The 22720-nt window shown below is 38.5% G+C and overlaps 1 protein-coding gene and 1 pseudogene across 6 annotated transcripts in view; one reads left to right on the forward strand and one right to left on the reverse strand.

The window, feature by feature from the left end:
* The window catches only part of VPS13B (vacuolar protein sorting 13 homolog B), a 765002-nt gene that overhangs the window by 700943 nt on the left and 41339 nt on the right, over nt 1-22720 (forward strand). For all 6 annotated transcript variants that reach the window (XM_068526229.1, XM_068526230.1, XM_068526225.1 and 3 more), the window contains exons 44-52: nt 1266-1421; nt 10878-11141; nt 11821-11904; nt 12082-12257; nt 12673-12843; nt 13202-13403; nt 14535-14723; nt 17371-17517; nt 19524-19807. In XM_068526229.1, coding sequence (XP_068382330.1) covers nt 1266-1421; nt 10878-11141; nt 11821-11904; nt 12082-12257; nt 12673-12843; nt 13202-13403; nt 14535-14723; nt 17371-17517; nt 19524-19807 — 1673 coding nt within the window. The remainder of the gene's footprint in view (nt 1-1265; nt 1422-10877; nt 11142-11820; nt 11905-12081; nt 12258-12672; nt 12844-13201; nt 13404-14534; nt 14724-17370; nt 17518-19523; nt 19808-22720) is intronic.
* Nucleotides 17219-17325, reverse strand: LOC137751679 (U6atac minor spliceosomal RNA; annotated as a pseudogene).

Below are 22720 nucleotides of genomic sequence, written 5' to 3' on the forward strand. Positions count from 1 at the left end.
GGAGATGAGATAGGAGAGTTTTTTAAAATATTTTAAGATATTTAAAAACAAAAAAACCCTCTCAGTTTTCCACCAAAAAAATCACATTGTGTTGACCAGTGACCTTGGGAAATTTTCAAATTTAAGCACGTTATAAGGGTTCCTCCCAAAGCTAAAACTAAAAAATAATGTTTCCATCAAAAAACTTTTATTGTTATGGCAATTCCCATGTAAGTCCTTAATGCATTTACTTTAAGAGCCTATTATGATAGCTCTTACATAATATTTTCAAAGTTTTATTCATTCTGTTAATTTGGAAAATGTTTCATGTGATTAGCCTTTGGTTAGTTCTTTTAAAAAACTATATATTATATGAAGGAAAATATTAAGTTTGTGTATCATCTAAATCTTTTTCCTAAAATGTCAGTTTTATTCCCTTATACTTAGTAATCATATAGAACATTGTTTATTTTCATTTAAATATGTATCCTAAAGAAGCAGTCATTATTGTTGTTTTAGAATACTTGTTCAGTTAGTGGAATTAAGTTTGGAATACTTAATTGCAGTTAGTGGGTAGGAGTAGAGATAGAAAATATTTGATGACCATGAAAGAAATCTAAATATTACCAAAAGTGGCAATGCTACATGAATAAATATGAATGTGGATCAGGAGACTCAACTGGTAAAAGTTAACAATAAATACATGCGAGAAAAAAGTAGAACAGAGACATTTTCTCACACATTCAAAATGTTAAAGGTATTTCTAATTTGATATATGTGATCTCATAAGTAGACTGTATTAAATGAACTGCATCTTCAAATTGCTGTTTTGTTCTTAATCAAAAGAAAAAATAAGGAATGGCAATTTAGGGTCAAAAATAATGCTACAAACCAAATTTAGCTTTAATTACCGTCTAGCCAGAAGAAGGAATAAACTATATCAGCCAAGACCACGATTCTTTGATCTCACATTTCAGCCTCCTTGTCCTCCAGATGAATGAAATGGTCTTTCCTCAAATGTTCAACAGGCCTTTTACCATTTGATAGGACAGTTATTTTTAAGAAGGTTTAAAATGTGATCTGGAAAACCACATTGACTCTATGTGGCATATTTGCTATTCTTAGCCTGGTTGAATAAGCTGGAAGTGGATGAATAATGCAGGTTAGAAAGAAAACAGATGCTAAATATTACAGATAGGAAGGTTTTCCAGCAATGAGACTTTCATTTTAGGGCTAGTTTTTGTTGGCACTTTTGGCATTATGACGAGTGTTGTTTTTCTCTCCAGCTGTTACACATCTGTATTGAAGGCTGGGGCAATTGGCGTTGGTCAGAGCCCTTCAGTGTGGACCATGCTGGGACTTTTATTAGAACTATTCAGTACAAGGGTCGAACTGCTTCACTGATCATCAAGGTTCAGCAACTCAGTGGAGTACAAAAACAGGTAAGTTTCTTTGTGTTCATGGCCCAGACAACTCTTGATCATTTGATGTAATTAATGGAAGGGAAACTTAAAGAAATGAAAATATCAATAAAAAAAAAATCACACTGCCATGCCCAGTTATGCCTACTCCTACCATGCACACGAGCACTTAATAAGTGCTTGTTGATGTTCCTGATGATGATGATGGCTTCATACCCCTTGTCCCACGTCTTTTACAAGAGCTGCTAACGAGCAGTGTAAACTTTACTGATTTTCATTTCACCTCTTCTCCCTGTCACCACCTACCTTCTGGTGGAGGTGCTAATGAGCTGTGAAATGGCCAAAGCGTCTTTACTGAGAAGGAAAAGAAGTCAAGGATGGTGGGGACTCTGGATAATCCAACAGTGGATAACCAGGAGTTGATTCTCATACATGTAAGAATAACCTGCGCGCAAGTGTCGTGATACTCTCCCATGACAGAGTGGGCCTGGGTCTCCAGCAAGCTTTCTTTTCCTAGGAGTTAATATTAACTGCAGTAAAAATTCACTGCAGTCTAACTCTTGGCATATAAAACTTCAGCTCTCAGCACATATTTTTATATATTTTATAAAACTTCCTTTTGGCTGTTTCTGAAGTTCTAAGACTGCAAAGGGGAAAAAAAAGTATCTGACACTTTTTTGTGTTCTTAAGATGTGAAAATGTGGTTTTTAAAAGATGTTTTTCAAGCATGGAGCATATGACAAGAGTAGAAAGAAAAAAAGGAAGTATTAAAATCTGAAAACTGGCTTCACTGCACACATAATAACTGGATTTGTCATAAGAGTTTTAACATATACATCTGCATCTGGATTGTAACAGTCTATCCAGAGCTTATGTGAACTGAGGACGTGATAGAGACAGCACTCAGTCCCTAGAAAAGGAAAAAGGGAGCTTTCCATATTGAGCACCTGGGGCTACTCCATTGCTGTATGCCAGGGGCAGGCAGGAAGCAACTGGTGAGGTGAACAGTAGGACCTATACCATATACATGCTTGGCCTGCACCTAATCAGGGAGCTGGACTTCATGTTCTCATTATGGTGGGCAACAGAAGTGAAAAGAAACCTATAGCCAGAAGTGAAAAGAAACCTATAGCAGAGGAGTCTCAGACAAGAAGCATGGAAGAGTCTTCCCAGTCAACTGACCATTCCTCCAAGTATTTGTTGATTGCCCCCTGTAGAACAGAGAAAAATGAAAGACACTAAGTATGTAACACAATCTTTGCTCTTAAAATGTAAATTTATGTAAACCCAACAATGTGTACCACTGACAGTAAGTGTGAAAGGAATTTAAAGGTTTCACTAAGAAGATTTGACTTGAGCTGGGCTTTACAAAACATGTCGAATTTAGATTAAGAGAGGGCATTCCAAGTCAGCAGTATAGGATAAATAAAGATACAAATATGGGACAAATGTGTCTTACCCAAGGACTCATGAGGGGACCAGTGTGGCTAGTGTGGGCTTTGAGCTGGAAAGTCATAAGAACCAGAAGTGTCTCTCCTATCTGCCCTTAGAGCTCTCTTACATGGATATGCTCTCAACAAATATCTGCCCAATACACACTGGTTTTCTGATTCTGTCACTCATGGTCTCTCAAGAATGCCTTGTCTACCTTCCCATTCACCAGCATGCCTGAGAAAAGGTCATACAGCATCTGTTTGAATACTCCAAACGATGGGAGTCTCATTCTCTCACACATCAGCCCTTCCCATTGTTGGTTACTTCCAGCAGTTAATGAAATTCTTTCCTAATTTTGAGCCAAAATCTGTCACCATTCAGCCAGTTTTTACCATTCCTCAGAACTTGTGAGGCATACGCAAAAAGCACACAACTTGTTACCTCTCCTCTATGTTACAGCCCTCCAAAAACATGAGAGGAGGTAGAATATTTCCCCTTAGTTTCTTTCCCTCTAGGCTAGTGGTTTTCAAACTTGAGTGTATATCAGAATCCCCTGGAGGGCTTCTTAAAACACAGATTGCTGGGTCCCACCCCCAGAGTTCCAGATTCAACAGGTCTTGGGTATAGCATGATAATTTGTATTTCTAACAAGTTCTCAGGTGCTTTGACCACCATAGCTCTGGTCTGAAGTTTCCCAGTTCATTCAAGTCTTTGGCATGTGGATGCTAGAACATTTACCAGTCAGTGGAAAGGCAGGGTCCTTCCGTGGAGAAATCTTTTCAAGGAATGTCCTTGGTGGTTAAGATCACAGGCAACCTTGCTAGCTGCGTGATCATCAGCAAGTTATCTAACCTTTGTGAATCGCTTTTCTAAAATGGGACTAGTAATAATAGTGCCTTCCCTCATGAACTAAGTATGAGAATTAAATGAGTTTCTATATGTACAGTGCTTACAACAGTGCCTGGCCCATTGTCATAATCCAATAAATTTTAGTTACAATTACAATAATGAAATATTCCCAGGCATGAGTAATGCTGGTTGGACTTTTTTGTGTTGCTATGTTAATGCCTCATTCTTGCCATAGATTTATCTACTTTCACGAAATGATATTAAATTTCAGGGATAAATTAATACATACAATGTACCTGAGCAGATACTATTGCAACAGTATATCATAAGCCCAAAAAGTCGGTCATGTAAAACACATTATTTTTTTTAATTCTCACAAAACTTTACCTACTTTTTTTCTGATTGGAAAAGATTTCTCAGTCCTAGTACTTATTACCTACATGACCTTAGGCACATTTCTTAACCTTTCTATGCTTCATATTCCTTTTGTAAAAGAAAGCACCCAATAAATACTAGTTCACAGTGTTATTTGTATGTTAACTATTATAAAGTATATCTGGAAACACAGAAAAGCCTAATGAAGAAAACTAAAATTACCCATAAATCTACCAACCAAAAAATATATTCTATTATTAATTTGGTGTATTTTTTCTACTCTTTTTTTCTATGCAGAAATTTTTTAACCAACTTGAACTCTGATTGTAATTACAGTTTTTCAACTTGTTTTTTTCCCTTAACATTATATAATGCTTATTTTCTCATGTTATTTAAAATTCCTGAAGTTATCCCTTTAATGGTTGCATAGTGATTTACCATATGGTGTATCAAACCCCATGTAGACATTTCCTTGTTGTTGGGCATTTAGTTAATTTCCAATTGGTTACTATAATAGATCCTTAAATACATATCTTTGTGTATAAATATATGTCCAAATTTCTGAGTCTGTCCTTAAAATAAATTGCTATAAAATTTAATTACCTGCACAAAGGATATGAATGTTTTTGTGGTGCTTGATGCACATTCCCAAATTAAAAAGATGTACTTTATTTCTTAGACAAAATTCATCGTTTTGTCTTACCAGAGTCTTGTTGGGGCTACACTAACCTTTTAAATAATTAAATATATATTTGTTCTAAAACTTCTGCTGATTTCCTGAGTTTTTCAAACCATTAGCATTTTTTAAATCTTAAATATTTATGAGGGGTTCAAATCAGAACTAAAAAAAATTTCCATACATTGAAAGTTTAAGGAGTTCTTTTAATCACTCTCTCTGTTAATGTCAAATATACAAATTTTAAGGCATCTGGTGCCAAGTCACATTTCAGAACTTTTCCAAATGTTATTTGTACTGGTAAATGTTAATAATCCTTTTCTGCGGGGAATGCCTCTCACACTTTTCTCTGCTTCTACCTCATTTATAATAAATACTCTTTAAAAAAAAAGTCAAATCTAGCCAAACAGGAAAGGATTCTTTGGAGAGCGATAATGGAAGCATAACCAGCCCTTGCATCGCATTTACCTTTTTGAAAGGAAGTGTCTTCTTCTCCCACAGGAACTGGGAAAGTCCATTTTACATTCCCACTATCATGGAAGGTACATACACATATAACTTATATTTTGAGTTGTAGCATTTCTTGTCATCATCAAATGAGATTGAGCTCTATATTGGGGCCATTAAAAAAACTTAGCAGAGTATGGACACCAAGGGGGGAAAGCATCGGCAGGGGGTGGGGGGGGGGCGGTGGTGAGATGAATTGGGAGATTGGGATTGACATGTGTACACTAATATGTATAAAATAGATAACTAATAAGAACCCACCGTATAAAATAAATAAATAAATAAAATTTTAAAAAAAACTTAGCAGAGCAGGGAAAATTAGAACACAGAAACAGCAATTCATTTAACCTAGAATGAAGCAAATGGAAAGTGGGTTATACTGAACCCAGGTAATACGAGGTTCAGCAGACCACCATGCCAACCTCAAACCAACTGTTGCATGTATCAACATTGTAAAAAACCTTTCTAGTCAGTGTTTTTCTGCCTTTCCCCTCTCTCCCTCCCTCTCTCTCTCTCCCCCTCTCTGTCTGTCTGTCTCTCTCTGTCTCTGTCTCTCTCTCACACACACACGCACACACACAAAAATGTATTATTTCTTTTTAAATTGGATTTTTTTTTATGGTCAGGGTAGATTAACTAACATTCAGATTAGCGCTAGTTAAAGTACGTCAGAGACAGGATTTCCTCAGTTGGCCAAGTTAGGAAGATAGGAACCAAGCTTCCAGAAGAACTTCATGGATTCCTGCCTCCCTCACATCTTCGCTTCTTTCCTTCTACCCCACCTGGGCCTGGAAATTTGCAGTAAACCGCAGCTGCCTAATTATGAAGCCCCATTTGGGGAGGAGGGTGTGTGCAGCTCCCTGATGTACCTTAACTGCATTAATACACCACTGGACAATGGAGAATTGGCTAAAGCTTGCCTGAACAATGACGTTTGGTTACCTGTACCCTGCCTTTCCTGTACCCCTCTCATTTCCCCAATTCAGTGAAAGCTGACCACACATAAAATTTCTCAGGGACTTTGTACATTATACAGCTACTCACGCACATGTATTTGCTTCCGTGTTTTCCATCCCTTCATTGAGGAAAGCTTTACCACTCTAAAAACCTAAATGTACACATGAATGTATGTATATATATTTGTATCTTTATACATACACTTTTAATCATGGTTAAGATATCATTTTCCAGTGCATCTGGTGCTCTGGAGTTATTCTTTAATATCGCTATTCTTCTTGGCACTGATCTAATAAGAGTTCTGAAACCTGCTAAGTAAAATCATATGTGGAAATCTTCAATACACATCTTTGTGGCTTTGGGGAAAGAGGGGAATTAGTGTGAAACCTGGAAATGTGTATTAAAGAGAAACCCTACATTAAAAAAAATTAAGTAGCTGTCTTCAACTGATAAATTAATCTTGAAATTCTAACCATGATTTTCAAAATAACGGCGTTGTAAGTGTTGCCACTTTGAAGAAAAGCAGGCACGGCTCTCACTGAACCCTGCGAGGGAGCAGCCGTGAGAGCGCACCACTCCAAGCGGCAGCCATTTTGGATTTTCCTTCATCTAAGTAGCCTTCCCTCCCTGGCCACTTTTAAGGGTTTTCTTTTTATCAAATTTGAAAGCCTATTTAACAGGCTTTTTGGTTCAAAATGAAACTATAAAAACCCACCAAGAGGATCTTTGTCTTTAAACAAAGTGAGTCCCAGATGGTTGCGGAGATTCTGTGGTTTCTGTGAGAGACAGCCAAATTCTCTCCTAAATCTCATGGGGCCCAAAGGTTCTGAAACAAGAGCAGTGAGCACACGTTGCCAGGCCTGGACACATCGGAATAAGAACAGAGTCAAATACTGCCTCAGAGCTTTCTATTGTTTGTTCAAAGTTGGGCAATGCTATGGCGTCATAAGGCTTATCATGAGTGTCTAGCCTACATATGCTAGAGAAAATCTTGTGTGCTAGTTTAGAACTCATAGTTCAGTGGACTTCCATGTTTGTTATTTTGAAAATATTGTTTTAAAAGATTATAATGTCCAGAGTATCTAGGGGAAATGTAACAGTTAAGCATAGCTTGGTTTTTACAGATGTGTTCCTTCTAACGAAAATTCAAAGGAGTAGATAGTTGGAAAATAAATGTTTAAGAAAATGCTAAACCTCACTATTCGAATAATGCAAGTTGAAACAACAGTGACTTTAATTTTTGGTCTGTCAATCTAGCAGATTTGCTTGGGGTGAATAATAGTTCATAGTTGTTCACATTTTTTTGTGTAAATAATAGTTTTGTTTAAAATGATAGTTACAAAGTACTCCTAATGACATAGGAAAATGTATCAATTAGGATGCTTTCAGCCTGAAGTTACAAAATAGGATTTTTAATCTTCATAGCAAGCTAATGAGGCAGATACTATTATTGTTCCTATTTTATGTTTATTATCTCACATAACAAAAAGGAAGAAGGCAGACTCGATGTCGGTTAGTTAATTAAGCAACTCAGTACTGTTATCTGCTTCTCTGCCGTCCTCTTGAATTTGCCTTCCTGACCTCAAGATGGCTGCAAAAGTTATATCCTCTCCTAACATCTTCCATGGCAGAAAAAAAAAGGAGAGTTTTCCCTTCTCAAATTGTCTCCCTTATTATCAAAGAGTAAAATCTTTCCCAGAACCTTTTAGCAGCCTTCCCTTTTTATATTGTTCGCCAAAACAGAGCTCCATGTTCACCCCTAAACTAATCATTAGCAAAGAGGTAATGGAATTACCACGATTAGCTTGTACCAACTGTGATACAGCCAATGGGGGTCATGGGAGGTGTCCACCTTCCCTGAGTACTGTGCTGCTTTTTGAGACCTAGACCAAATCAGTGATTTTAACAGCAAAGGAAAAGGAGGGACGAGCTATTTGGAATGGAACCTCTGGTTTCTGCCACATTTACCTTGTGATGGGCAACCTTTATTCTCTTTATGTTGTTTCTGTTTTCTTAATTAGTAGGTATTAATTTTATGAGATACAGACAGTCAGGATGGTGATCAACACAGACTCTGGGCCAGACCATCTGGGTAACATCAGAAAAGTTATTCAACATCTCTGTGCTTCTCTTTTTTTCCTTGTTAAGATGAGGAGTCATTGTAGTGCCTGTTTATGTGGTTGTGAAACAGGAGGGAAGGGGGCAGGGCACAACCTTTAAAAGAATGACATAGCCATAGGACATGACAAAGACTGGTTAGAACCGACTGGGTCCAAGATGGCAGAAGATTCGACTTCTAGTAGACCTTGAGCCTCATTATACAACTCATTGTGATACGTTAGCGTGCTAAATGACACACCTACAAGCACCGTGACAGTTCTGAGGCCAACCATAAAAGGTCAAAAAGTGGGCGGTGGCCCAATTCCTGGAAATCCCCACCCCTTCCCCAAAACAGTTGGAATAATCCTCCCACTCATTAGCCTGTGAAATTACCCAGCCTATAAAAACTAACCACGCCACATTTTGAAGCTCTCTCGCCTTCAGAGATGGCCCACACTCTGTCTGTGAGTGTGTTTCTCTCTAAATAAGTCCACTTCTTACCTATCACTTCATCTCCAAATTCTTCTGCGACAAAGCAGGAACCTTAAATTCACCAGGAACAGTTGCTGTGAGAATAAAAGATAATTTGTGAAAATACTTTGTATTAGTCACGGTTCTCCAAAAAAAAAAAAAACCAGAACCAGTAGGGTGTACGTGTGTACACACACACATATACATATATATGTATATATATATACATAGAGAAAGGGAGGGAGAGATTTATTATAAATTGGCTCACACGATTATGGAGGCCGGGAAGCCCTAAGATCTGCCATCTGCAAGTTGGAACACCAGAAGAGCTGATGTGTAGTTCCAGTCCAAAGGCTGGAAAAGACCAGTGTCCAGCTCAAGCAGTGAGGCAGGAGGAGTTCCCTCTTACTCAGTCTCTTTGTTCTTTCAGGTCTTCAGCTGATATGATAAGGCCCACCCACGTTCAGAAGAGCAGTCTGCTTTAGTCAGTCTACCAATTCAAATGTTAGTCTCATCTAGAAACACCTTCACAGACACACCCAGAGTAATGTTTGAGTAAAATATCTGTGCACCCCATGGCCCATTCAAGTTGACACATAAAATTAACCATCATATCCTTAGACATACATGCTATACATGTATTACTTAGTATATATTTTATAACCTGGAAAAATATTACGAATAAGGAAAACAGTATGTGACAGTCCTATCTTCCTCAATCATGGTGCAAATTCATATTACACAGGATTTGCTTTCTAAAAGTATTCACTGCATAGGAGTAAATTTTGTGTTATCTTTTCAATTTCCACCAATTTAAGAGACATTTCTTAATGCCTGCTCTGAACTATACTCTTAGCTGGATGAAAAGTTAAATAATACATGGGTTTAATGGATAATTCTGTGTGTTTTATAAAGATAATGCTTCTACGCTGTAAGAAAAACCTGAATAAGATAAAATATAATTAGGCTTCTGAGTTAAAAGTTGTTTGTATTATCAGTTTATACAGAGATTTCGTATTGCGTAAGAGTGCAATAAACCCTTGGAAATCAGCCTCAGGGAATAAATTGATCACAATTGTCATCTCAGCTATGAGAGCTGAAGTCTTGTTTCCAATCCCCTTCCTTTTTGACTGCTACATTGTTTGATACCGTCGACCACCACCTCCAGTCAGTCTCTTCTCTCGTGGCTTCAGCAGCCCTGCTTTCTCCTGACACTCCTCCGTCCCTTCTCTGGCTTCTCACCCTGAGTCTGTACCTGAAGTCTTGGTCAGTTACTGGGTTTGAGCCTCCACCCTCTTTTCCAGGTAAACTGTCTTCCTGTCCGCACACATTTGTGAGGCTTTAATTTCACAAGTCTTCCATCTCCAATCCCACCTTCACTCTCAAGCACATGACCAGCATCTGTAGCTGGGCATGGATCCTGCCTACATGTCTGTCCTTTGAATACTGCAAACTCAACATGACCAAAGCAAAGTCCCTTCTCTTCTTGGAAGCCTCTTCTTCTTCTTGTACTCTCTAAATAAGCTAACGATTTCATTTTCTTTCCATTAAAATCAGCATAGTTTACTCTGTCTGAACAAGGCATACCTTGTTTTATTGTGCTTTGCTCTATTGAGTTTTGCAGATACTACATTTTCATCAGTTGAAAGTTTGTGGCAACCCTGCATCAAGCAATCCAACAGCATTGGCTTGCTTCGTGTCTCTGTGTCACATTTTGCTAGTTCTCGCAATATTTCAAACGTTTTCATTTATTATTATCTTTGTTACGGTGATCTGTGATCAGTGACCTTTGAAGTTACTATTGCAAAAAGATTACAACTCACCGAAGACTCAGATGATGGTTAGCATTTTTTAGCAAAAAAAAATTTTTTAGTTAAGATATTTAAATGTTCTTAGACATAATGCTTTGAATACTTAATAGATTACAGTATAGTGTAAACATAACCTTCATATGCACTGGGAAACCAAAAAATTCATCTGACTCCCTTTGTTGCAATATTTGCTATATTGTGTTGATCTGGAACCAAACCTGCAGTATCTCCAAGGTTTCCCTGTATTTCCAATTGATGAAGTCTTATTGATTGATGGATTGATTGATTGTCTTTCAGATTATCATCTGTGGAAGACAGATTATCTGTAGTTACTTGTCTCAAAGCATAGAACTAAAAGTCGTTCAGCATTACATTGGTCAAGATGGACAAGCTGTGGTTCGAGAACATTTTGACTGCCTCACAGCCAAACAGAAATTGCCTTCGTACATACTAGAAGACAGCGAACTGACCGAGTTGTGTGTGAAGGCCAAAGGAGATGAAGATTGGTCAAGAGACGTGTGTCTGGAATCCAAGACCCCTGAGTATAGTGTTGTCATTCAGGTATGAGAAGTAGTACAATCCAGAATAGAGCAGCTTTAAAATTTGAAATTTCTCGTTATGTTCTTTATTCAGTACAGCACTTAATTTATTAATAAATGCTATATACAGAAGAGGGGAGGCCTGAAATAATATAAAAAGGCTTTGAATATTATTTCTCAAACTTTTTTGTCCCCATCCCACGACAACACGTTTGTATCAGTTCCAGTAGTTCTCATAGCCAAGACTCTACCCCTCCCAGATGGAGATGATTTATATCTTGAAAAAGATTCTGATGCACAAGGGCTTTGGAGGGACGGGAGGGAATAAAGGGTGTCCTCCCCACTTGAGAAGCTTTATGATGATCTGCTACTTTTTTATCTCTTTCTCAATCTCCACCATCATCACTTTCATTCCCATAAAGGACAAATCCTCTCTTTTGTTCTCCCACTCGCTCTTATATCAGTCTCTCCACATACAAATCCCTTCATCTTTATGGAAAGAATTGGCCCCATTGACTCACTGCACATTCACTTTATGCCATAATGAAGTCTGTTTTTGCTTATTCTTTGTTTTTAAACGGCTTTTTTCTGTAACTTTAAACTTTTTGTATCCTCCAAATGGATATTATATCTGTGCCTTATTTTGATTAATTAGTAAACTGTTTAGTATTTAATAGAACCGTTTTCTATCTCATGTGCAGGTGCCATCTTCAAACAGTTCTATTATTTATGTCTGGTGCACAGTTTTGACTTTAGAACCCAGCTCTCAAGTGCAACAACGAATGGTAAGTGCTTTCTAATCCTAAAATATGGCATATGACTTTGACCTTTCCTGTTCTGAAATAAATTAAGGTCAGAGTGACCCAGGGAAGAGATTTATTACAAGTTTGTTTCAGCGTCAAACAGCTGGAATACTGCAACAAAGCAAATATGAAAGTTGTTCTGTCCTTTTATTTTTATAGATTGTGTTCAGCCCTCTTTTTATCATGAGGAGTCATCTTCCAGACCCCATTATCATACATTTGGAGAAAAGAAGTCTGGGATTGAGTGAAACACAAATTATTCCAGGAAAAGGACAGGAAAAACCACTGCAAAACATAGAACCTGACCTTGTACATCACCTAACATTTCAAGCAAGGTACTGGGAAAATCCTTACATTTTCTTAAGAGAGATTCAGTAGAAAAGTAGCTTTGTCCTACTGAGGGGGTAAGGGAGGATAGAGTTTTTTGTATGATTTCTTATCTTATGAGAATGTTATTTTTAAGTTGCCCTGCCTAGTATTCTCTTATTCTCTTCTACAGTTTAAGATAAAATTCAGCCCCTTTAGATATAAATAAGAGGGATGATCAGAAAATTTAATTGACACATAATTTCTGTAGAGGAACAAGAGATCTCCACCCAAGCACTGGGGAGGAAAGGCCATGGCCCAGATAATTCCCCAAACTGTGTCATCATCCCTAAAGCACCAAAAAATTGACTCACTCTCACCAAAAAAAATATTGGTTTGTAATACATCTGATAATCATTCTTGTGTTTTCTTTCCATTTCCTAGAGAAGAAGATGATCCTTCACATTGTGCTGTTCCCATCTCAACATCCCTCATTAAGCAAATAGCCACTAAGATACACCCTGGAGGCACAGTTACTCAGACCCTTGACGAATTCTATGGGCCAGAAAAGTCCCTTCAACCCACATGGCCCTATAATAAAAAGGACTCTGACAGGTAATGTTCTCTAGCAGTCTTTTTCTACAAACACTTCTCAATATTAAGAAATAAATGACCATTCACAAAAATCTTAGATACCATAAAAACATTTTAAAACAGAAGATGTTTGCACGTATCTGTCAGCTTCTGACCTTTTATCACCTAGTAGATGTATTCTGTAGATTGCTTCATTCTTAATCTCGAACATAATTGCATGAAAAGTTTCTTTCTCCTGGATGCAAATTTAGCATTGCATGACTCTGGTGTGAAGAGGTGTCATACAGGAGCATTGTGTGTCTGGAATCCTTAAACACATTTCATGAATCCTGAAGTCATCATGTTTCATTGAGTCTCTTGGATGTGGTATTTGGCACAGGAATGAGCAGCTGAGCCAGTGGGACAGCCCAATGCGAGTGAAGCTGTCAGCCTGGAAGCCATATGTGAGGACCTTGTTGATAGAGCTGCTACCCTGGGCCCTGCTCATCAATCAGTCCAAGTGGGACCTCTGGCTGTTTGAGGGAGAGAAGATTGTTCTACAGGTTCCTGCTGGCAAAATTATTATCCCTCCTAATTTTCAGGTACTATAACTTTTTTCTTTAAACTAATAGGAATTCTTTCCTTTCAACAACCAGCTTTTATTCTGAGGTTGCATTTATGTTCTTAACAGAATCAATCAGTTGTGGAAAACTGTCCTCCTAGACGCATATGTAAGGGGTATGGAATGTTCTTTGATATTCAAAGACATCTCAGATGTCTTTTTTTTTTTTTCCCCATCAGCAGTATTCATGCTTGAGTTATCATTAAATTTGATAACTTGTACTAGTTACATTCTCATTTCCATTGCATATAGGATGTTTGACAAGTATTAGGATTTGCCTACTCAGGATATGTTAAGAACATAGAGCCATATTCTCTGCTAACCCACCCCCTAGATATTTTTGTGGTTCTTACAGAAACTCTCAGAGATGTGCAAGATGGATAAGAATTAAAGATTTCTGAACAGCTATTTTTGTCAAGGCCCCTTTTCCTTTATAAGTGGACTTGCCTGTCCATAATCATGGATGCCCCCCATTAGTGATAACAGCATAGAATCATTAATAACAAGGGAAGAAAAACTTAATTGTAAAACAGAATTTCATAGGAAGATTTTATATTCCATTACAGGAGAACTTTCTTGATAAGGCTAGCCCAGTTCAAGAAGGCACATAAATTTGTAAGAAAATAGAGTACAAGGAATTTCTAAATAAAATGTTTTCCTGATAGGGAATAATTTGAGAGTCCTTTTTTTTTCTTTTTTTTTTTTTTGAACTCCAGTTTATAAACATCTTTACTCAATTGCATTTTTCCTTTTTTTTTTTTAAACAATCATATGATGTTACCTTAAGGAATTGGAATGTTGACCTACATGTACGTAGTGTTGCATATTATTCTTTTGTCAAATGAAATGAAACCTTCAGTTTTTAAGCCTTTGGTATATAGGGTAGTCACAGTTTAGATTGATGTTTTTTTCCCTCCTTCCATAAATATGAATTCCATTGTGATTCAGAGAAAGCACTGGGAACTAAAATAAAATGTATGTTGCCATTACAAAAAAAAGGGATTTGGTTGCCTAAGTAGGCCTAGTACATAATATAAAAAATTCCTACGAATTGAGATAAAAATATCAAACTTAAGAAAAATACTTTATAATTGAGGCATTACTTTTCCAGGAAGCTTTTCAAATTGGAATATACTGGGCAAATACAAACACTGTGCACAAGTCAGTAGCAATTAAACTGGTCCATAACCTGACATCTCCAAAGTGGAAAGATGGAGGTAATGGTGAAGTTGTGTCATTGGACGAAGAAGGGTTTGTTGCTGCCGAAATAAGACTTGGTGCTTTCCCAGGACATCAGAAGGTAGGATCAAAGTCGATAAAAGTCTGTGTGGCTTGGGGGATAGCATGCCATCCCCTCATCCTGTTTAAAATGAGTCTACCCTTTTCTTTTTTAATCCCTTTTTGGTATTACTTGTTCCAAACAATTTTTAACAGTGTAACGTGATTTCTTAGACCTCTCTGTTTTACAGTCGTTTTTTTTTTCCTTTACTAGTGATAAAAGCTGTGTCACATAGTTTATCCAATAACCACTCTATTTCAGAACACTCAGCAGTCACTTGATTTATTGTATGTAGGGGAAAAAAGTGAACTTATTCCAAAATATCCACAAGTTGTACTTGGCCTCCTTGTTTTAGAGCAGGAGGTAGAGCTGCTAACATTCTGAGTATTGAGTGAAAGGACAAAGGCTCCTGCAGCAAAGGTTATATTTCTGGAAAGGGCATCCTGAGCAAAATGATGTGGAGTTGTATTATTGAACAGCGGACTGGTACCCATGTTTATGAAGATGAATACAAAAAAAGCAAAAAAAAGTTATTTAACTAAATATAAGTGGTATGTGCTTTTCAACATGAATCTTTTCTAAAGTAGTATATGAAAACCAGTTAAGCTGAATAATATAGTAACAAATCACATTAAACTGTATGTATGAAGTAAGTATCATAGTGTACCGTGTAGAAATCTCATGCTGTACTTAATGATATCTTCGTTATTTTAGCTGTCCCAAATCTGAAAAAGAAGGGATGCTTCATCAGAGTAGTACAATTCAGAATGACCTTTCTCTGGGGAGAAGCTAGATTTTGACAGGCATCTTCAAAGAGCCTCTTGAGAAAAGTTAGGGTCATTTGGTGACTTTTTAAAAATAAATTTCTCTGATACAAAGTAGTAGGTCTTCAGTATTCAAGGCTGGTATCCATTTCCTCAGAGTTGTCTGGGCAACACATGTTTACGCTCTGCCGGCCAAAATACTGTAACACGGGTGTAAATGGCAAAGAGCTGTAAGCGTGAATCACCCAAAGTTGAATAGTTGTAAGTTGAGAACTACCGTCAAAACCTGGAAAAAAAGTTATGGTATGCAGTCAAACACCTAGTACCTCCAGCACCTCGCAAAGTGGCCACAGCAAGTGCGAATAAATGTTAGTGAAGGAATGAATGAACTGTTGGAAAATATAATATTATTATATTTATATCTCATTATTCTCTAGTAGTGATTCTCAAACTTTTTAGTCTTTGGACCCCTTTACACTCTTAAAAAATACCGAGGACCTCCAGAAACCTTTTGTTTATGTGGATTATATCTATTTGATATTTATCAAATTAGAAATTAAAACAGAGAAAATTTTAAACACAAGAATTCACAAACATACATTTCATTAGCCATGAGCATGATGACATCATATGTCATATAGCCTCTGGAAAACTCCACTGTATGCTCCTGTGAAAATTAGAGTGAAAAAGACAAATAGCACCTTATTATTATTTTAAAATTAGTTTTGACCTTGGGCCCCCCTGAAAGAATCTCAAAGACCGGCTCCTCCAAGGGTTCCCAGACCACACTCTGAGAACTTCTGTCATGACATTACCACTTGCTAGATGGATATCTTTAGGCAAGTAATATCTTCTCTGAGCTTCAGTTCCTCATACAACGTGATAGGACGATGAGATGATACACTCCATGGTTAAGAGCAGCACCGGGGAGCCAGTCTGCATGGTTTCTAATTCCAGCCCTTAGACCCTCTTTATCTTTGTGACCTTGGGCAAGTTGCTTACCTCTTTGTGCCTTGTTTTTTCTCTTCTGTAAAATGGGGATAATATAGTAGCTACCCCATGTGGGTGTAGTGAGCATTCTGTGAATTAATATGCATAAAGTACTTTCAACAGGTGGAGCACAAGAAAGCAATATATGAGGGTCAGTTGTTACTATTTTCTTCATCATCGTCATCATTATTTAAGTTCTCAGAACTCCCCTTGGTGCAGGTACACATTCAGTGAGATAGCTGCTAGGATGAGCATGAGGAGGAGAAGGGGAATGCCGGATTGAGTTCTTTATGTTGAAGAGGATAAGTGGCATCTGTTTATGTATAAGTGCTTTATAAATAAATATTTTGTGAGGGAATTGGTTTAATAGCTTGAAAACAAGTCTCTGTCACTATACAATAGCAGGAAAAGTAACCGGTTTGCTAAAGCACCCTGTTGAAGAGTAAATAGTGACCCTTTTTAGGGACCAAGACAGTTTTGAGACTGAAAGGGAACGCTACTAAATCCTCTGGAACAGATGATAAAATTGATACTGTCCTGGGCAAACCAATGGATAAAATGACTTTTAAAAATAATCAAGAGGTTTTTATATGCCATATAATATATTTTTCTCCCTTTGGAAGCACCCACTTAAGTATCAGATTTAATTTGAATTTATGTATTATGTTCTGTTGTTTAGAAGTTGTTAATATTTTCATTAATTAATTGATGAAATACATGATTGGTGAGTCAAAATACTCTAAAGATTGGGCAGAATAAACAAAAAAACAGTGGTTAGATGCCACAAGTAGGTGGCAGTGCCTTAACCTTATGTGCCTCTTCCATCCTTGTCAAGGGGAGTGCTAACCTTCTCTCCTTTCATACAACACCCATATAATATTTTTAAAATTACTCTTTCCTCAATTGTCCTGCAGTTATGCCAGTTCTGCATTTCCTCCATGGTACAGCAAGGCATACAAATTATTCAGGTTGAAGACAAGACTACAATAATCAATAATACACCGTATCAGATATTTTATAAACCACAGTTATCTATCGCCAGACCCCACTCTGGAAAGGAGGTAAGCAATTCACAGATGATTGTTTTGTCTAAGTTTTCATAAATCAATAATAATTAGTATGAACTTTTTTTTAACCTGGAACAAATCAAAAGCTAACACTGAATATAGGTAAAGATTCATTTATTTTTGCTTTCATTAAAACCATGGATGCCATGGTGAGCACTTCCAAGGTAATTAATGAGGAGACGTCCTACCAAGCAGGAGATCCGGACCCACTGGCAGCTGGGTGCTGCCGGCCCCGTCTGCCCTGAGGCTGCAGCGCTCTCTGCCAGTGCTCACTAACACAAGGCCCCACCGGCGGGAAGCGGGCCTGAGGCCTGGCTCCGAGGCTTCTGGAAAAGAACATCTGCCTCGCAGGCCACCGTGCCTGGAGGAGCCGTGTGTGAAGGCTCAGCCCCAACGGAGCCCCAGATCTGGGAGCACTGAGCTCTGTGTCCACGAGGAGAAGAAATGTGAAAATGTACCAGCTCATTTATGTTAACGTCTCTATGGCAGAATACGCGGAAAATGAATCCAAGAAGGATTTTTTTATTCAGTTCTTTATACAGTTCAGATGAACAGTTTAATTTTAAGAGAGTAAGGAGATATTTTAAAAGGATTTGAAAACAGAATATGCTAAGTGGTATGCTATTGTTTTACGCTATTGAAACCATCATATAGAAAAGTATTATTTTTCTTTACTTTCATCTGAATTTATTGTTAGCCCTTACTTTCAGCTCCTAAAAATTACATTAGAGCAATACAGTAGGATGAAAGTCTTATTCTTCTAAGCCTACAGTGCATTATAGTATTTATAAAAATGTCAGAATAATAGAATTTCATCTTGGTTCGCTGAAGTATTGATAAAATAAATAGGTGACCAGAAGTACCCTGGTGGGTAGTAGAGGTCAACAGTAATTGCACTGTAGGCGAGGATTTGAGGAAAGAACCAGCATGAGCCCTGATAATTTTCCTGCTTCTCCCCACCCTAGGGCTTCCTGAGGCATTGTGTCAGGGTTTTCAACACTGACCCTTCCTCATCTGAAGAGGGGCATAATTTTGCATTCGTTGCAGGTTTGGGGTGAAGGTTAAATGAGGTAATGTGAGTAAAAAGGCTGGGCACTCAGGAAAGGAGCATTGCCAGCAGCCACCTCAACACCAGCATCACAGTGGGCTCCTTGAGAGAAGGGGGAGGCCCCCATTCTTTCTGCAGCTGAGGGGGCCCCCTTTTTCAACCCTGACCCTGCTTCGGGCAGGTGTGGGAATTGTTCAAAGACATGGTAATCCCTACCCTCTCAGGGAGACTGTCTGGGACAGTGGGAGAAACAGCCAAGGGCGAAGGAGGAAGCCTGGCTTCTGGCTAGGCTTTGCCACACACTGGCTTTGCAATGTTGGACAAATCATCTGCACTCTGGGAAGCAGCTTCCTCAGCTGTGAAAGAGGAGGGCCAAATAAATTATCTCTAAAGGTCCTTTTTATGTCTACAATCCTGAGACTCTCTAATGTGCCAGAAACCATGTGGAATTCCAACAGAGGGTTGGAGATCAGAGTTTCCTGCTCCCTCAGGATGAGCCTTCAAAAAAATTTGTCTTCTGAGCCCCCAGTTTACCCTTCTGTATCTCATTCCGATCTCTTCTGCCCAAGGTCCCCCGGGGTGCCACCCTTTCAGGCCAGCCACACCTCTCTAGGAGGACTCCCTCCCAACAAACAACATTGCTACCACATGGCATGGCCTTTTCTTTGCAATACCTGGGGGTATTGAGAACTTTGCCTCGCCTTTGAAATCACACCAGTTTTATCATGTTTCATTATGCCTAGAAAAGCCGACCCTGTTCTTCTTGCTCCTTGTAATTGTCTCATTAGAGCTTTCTCATGGGAACAGGATTTCTAATATTCCCATGTCCCCCACCTGGCCACCTCCTGAGAATATATGTTATGGTTTCTCAGAAGCTGTGCTTTAAAAAGTTTAGCTTCTCTTTAGGACTGTAGTAACTGTGCTCTCTCTGCACTGTCTTTTCTTTCTTCAGTATTTTCATGTTCCAGACAGCGCTACTTTCAGCATTTGCCCAGGTGGCGAGCAGCCTGCTGTGAAACCCAGCTCCCTTCCTTGCTGGGACTTAATGCCTGACATCAGTCAGTCAGCGCTGGACGCATCCCTGCTTCAGAAACAGATCTTGCTGGCCTTCTCTCCTGCCGCAGTTGCCGACAGCTCCCAGTGCTGGAGCCTGCCAGCTATAGTTAGACAAGAGTTTCCCAGACAGAGTGTGGCAGTGCCCTTCGGGAACTGTAGGGAAAATGGATTCTGTACCAGGTATTTTACATTTATGTGAATGTCCTTCTTTGCTTCATCCAGGTGCCGGGAGAAATAGGAGAATTGTTGCAGTGCTCACCACACGTAAAATTAGGTTTTGCTTTTATTTTGCATGGCTTCTAGATTTTGTATACAACTGGGCAAACGTTATGATCACACATGGGTTGTCCCAGTGTACTACTGATGAGATTTTTCCCTTATGCAGCTTCTACTAGGGGGAAATGTGATGTTTATACCATAGGATAGCAGAAATCTATCATAATGAAAAGATCGCCTTCTTTTATGGCTTCTTGGCCTCTGTCAAGTGATAAGAAGTAAGGGTTAAAATATGAGAGAGTCAAGTTGGAAAACCTTTTCTTTTCCCATATTTTACTTTTACTTCAAAATGGAATTTTTCTCAAGTCATTAAGAGAGATAACTTAGATAAACACAAGTCACAGAAGACTCTGTTCTGTGGTTGTTCCTGCACGCAAGTTACTCCAATTACCAATTACCAATTATGCAAATAGCAACCACAGAATCAAGCCAGAGACATGTAATGGTTTGTTCATACCGGACTTTTATTTTGCGGTCGTTTTGCATGCAATATGTCCTTTCTGTAGCTGTCAGGAATAACTTATTTATGGTATATATAAAAAGTACAAAAGAAAACATATTGTAACCTTATGAGAGGTACCTTTTTTCGTGATTATGAATTTATAGACTTTATTTGAGATTTTAGCCATCTTAACTTTGATGTATATAGAGATTTCTAGTAGTAATATTTTAAAAGATAACTTCCTAACTCGAGTTATCCTTAATAGTAAGGCTCCGTTCCCTACACACATCCCTTCTTCTTTCACAACACTCACAAACATCCATGATTTTATAAACACTTTTCACCCCTAACTCGAGAGGAATGTTTTGTCCTTATGTTCTGGTTGGAGAAGTTAAGTGTGGTGAGTTTTTTTTTTTAATTAAAACAAACTTGGGACTTCGGCACAGTGCTTAAGAATCCGCCTGCCAATGCAGGGGACGCGGGTTCGAGCCCTGGTCCGGAAAGATCCCACATGCCATGGAGCAACTAAGCCCATGCGCCACAACTACTGAGCCTGCGCTCTAGAGCCTATGAGCCACAACTACTGAGCCCGTGTGCCACAACTACTGAGCCTGTGCTCTAGAGCTCACGAGCCACAACTACTGAGCCCACGTGCCACAGCTACTGAAGCCCGTGCTCCTAGAGCCCGTGCTCCACAACAAGAGAAGCCACCACAATGAGAAGCCCGCGCACCGCAACGAAGAGTAGCCCCGCTTGCTGCAACTAGAGAATGCCCGTGCGCAGCAACGAAGACCCAATGCAGCCAGAAATAAATAATAAATAAATAAATTTATTTTAAAAAAAAAGTATTGTTTCCGAAGGGGGGTGGGGGGAGGGATAACTTAGGAGGCTGGGAATTAACATATGCACACTACTCTGTATAAAATAGATAACCAACAAGAACCTACTGTATAGCACAGGGAACTATACTCACCATTATGTAATAACCTATAAGGGAAAAGAATCTGAAAAAGAATATATGTAAATAACTGAATCGCTGTGCTGTACACCTGAAACTTACATAATATTGTAAATCAACCATACTTCAATAAAAAAAAATTTTTTTGAACATCTTTATTGGAGTATAATTGCTTTACAATGGTGTGTTAGTTTCTGCTTTATAACAAAGTGAATCAGTAATACATACACATATGTTCCCATATCTCTTCCCTCTTGCGTCTCCCTCCCTCCCACCCTCCCTATCCCACTCCTCTAGGTGGTCACAAAACACTGAGCTGATCTCCCTGTGCTATGCGGCTGCTTCCCACTAGCTATCTGTTTTACATTTGGCAGTGTATATATGTCCATGCCACTCTCTCACTTTGTCCCAGCTTACCCTTCCCCCTCCCCGTGTCCTCAAGTCCATTCTCTAGTAAGTGTTATTTTGAGATAATCGTAGATTCACATACAGTTATAGGAAATAATACAGAGAGGTCCCATGTATCCCTTACCCAGTTCCCCCATCTTGCAAAACTAAACTATAATATCACAACTGGGATATTGGCATTGATACAATCAACATATAGAACATTTCCATCAATTAAGTGTGGTAAGTTTAAGGAAGTATTTTTGAAAGCAATGTGAACCTATGTATAGAAAACAAAACTTATTTTTAAAACTGAGAGACAAAATGTAAAATAAAACACTTAGAAATTAAGTTTAAAATTCTAAGATTTTATTAATATAATTTAAATCTTTATCTATAAATATTAAGCTAAATATTAAATTGGAAGTGCCATATTTTAGTCTTGACCCCAGCTCTCTTGGCTATCGGTAGAGCATTCATTCTCTGTGGTTGGCTTGCCTGGCTCTTCCACAGTTAGGCTGGGAGAAGAACTTCGGTGTTAATCCAAAGACTGATACTCGGAGAGTGTTCCATCTCCTCTCCTCTCTCCTCCCCCCAGGCCAACAGTGCACATGTCATGGTGTTAGTCAGTAATATGATTTCCCCAAATACTAATCGACAGTTCACCTTGACATTTCAGACAAATACAGTCTTTGGGAAGAACTCACACTGGCGAACAGAATAGGTAATGAATGGGAAATTCTTTAGTGTGTCATTGACCCCTTATAATAAGTGTAAACTGAGGGCCACATTAGGCAAATATCTGATTTCTTTGATTAATTTCAACAATCGGTCCACAGAATTTAAACTTCAGAGAGAATTTTTTTCCTGCTTTGATATGAAATACTTTTTGGTAGTCTCTAGGTCTAAATTGGAGCCTTTCTCTCTGTCCATTGTAGAGGTCAGCCTATGGCCACACAGCAGTTTCTCTGAGGCCAAATCGTAAATACAGCTTTGCTCTTCGTAGTCAAAATGGAGATCCTGTAAAGCA

The sequence above is a fragment of the Eschrichtius robustus genome, chromosome 17 (genome assembly GCF_028021215.1).
Source record: "Eschrichtius robustus isolate mEscRob2 chromosome 17, mEscRob2.pri, whole genome shotgun sequence".
In the NCBI taxonomy this organism is placed as follows: domain Eukaryota; kingdom Metazoa; phylum Chordata; class Mammalia; order Artiodactyla; family Eschrichtiidae; genus Eschrichtius; species Eschrichtius robustus.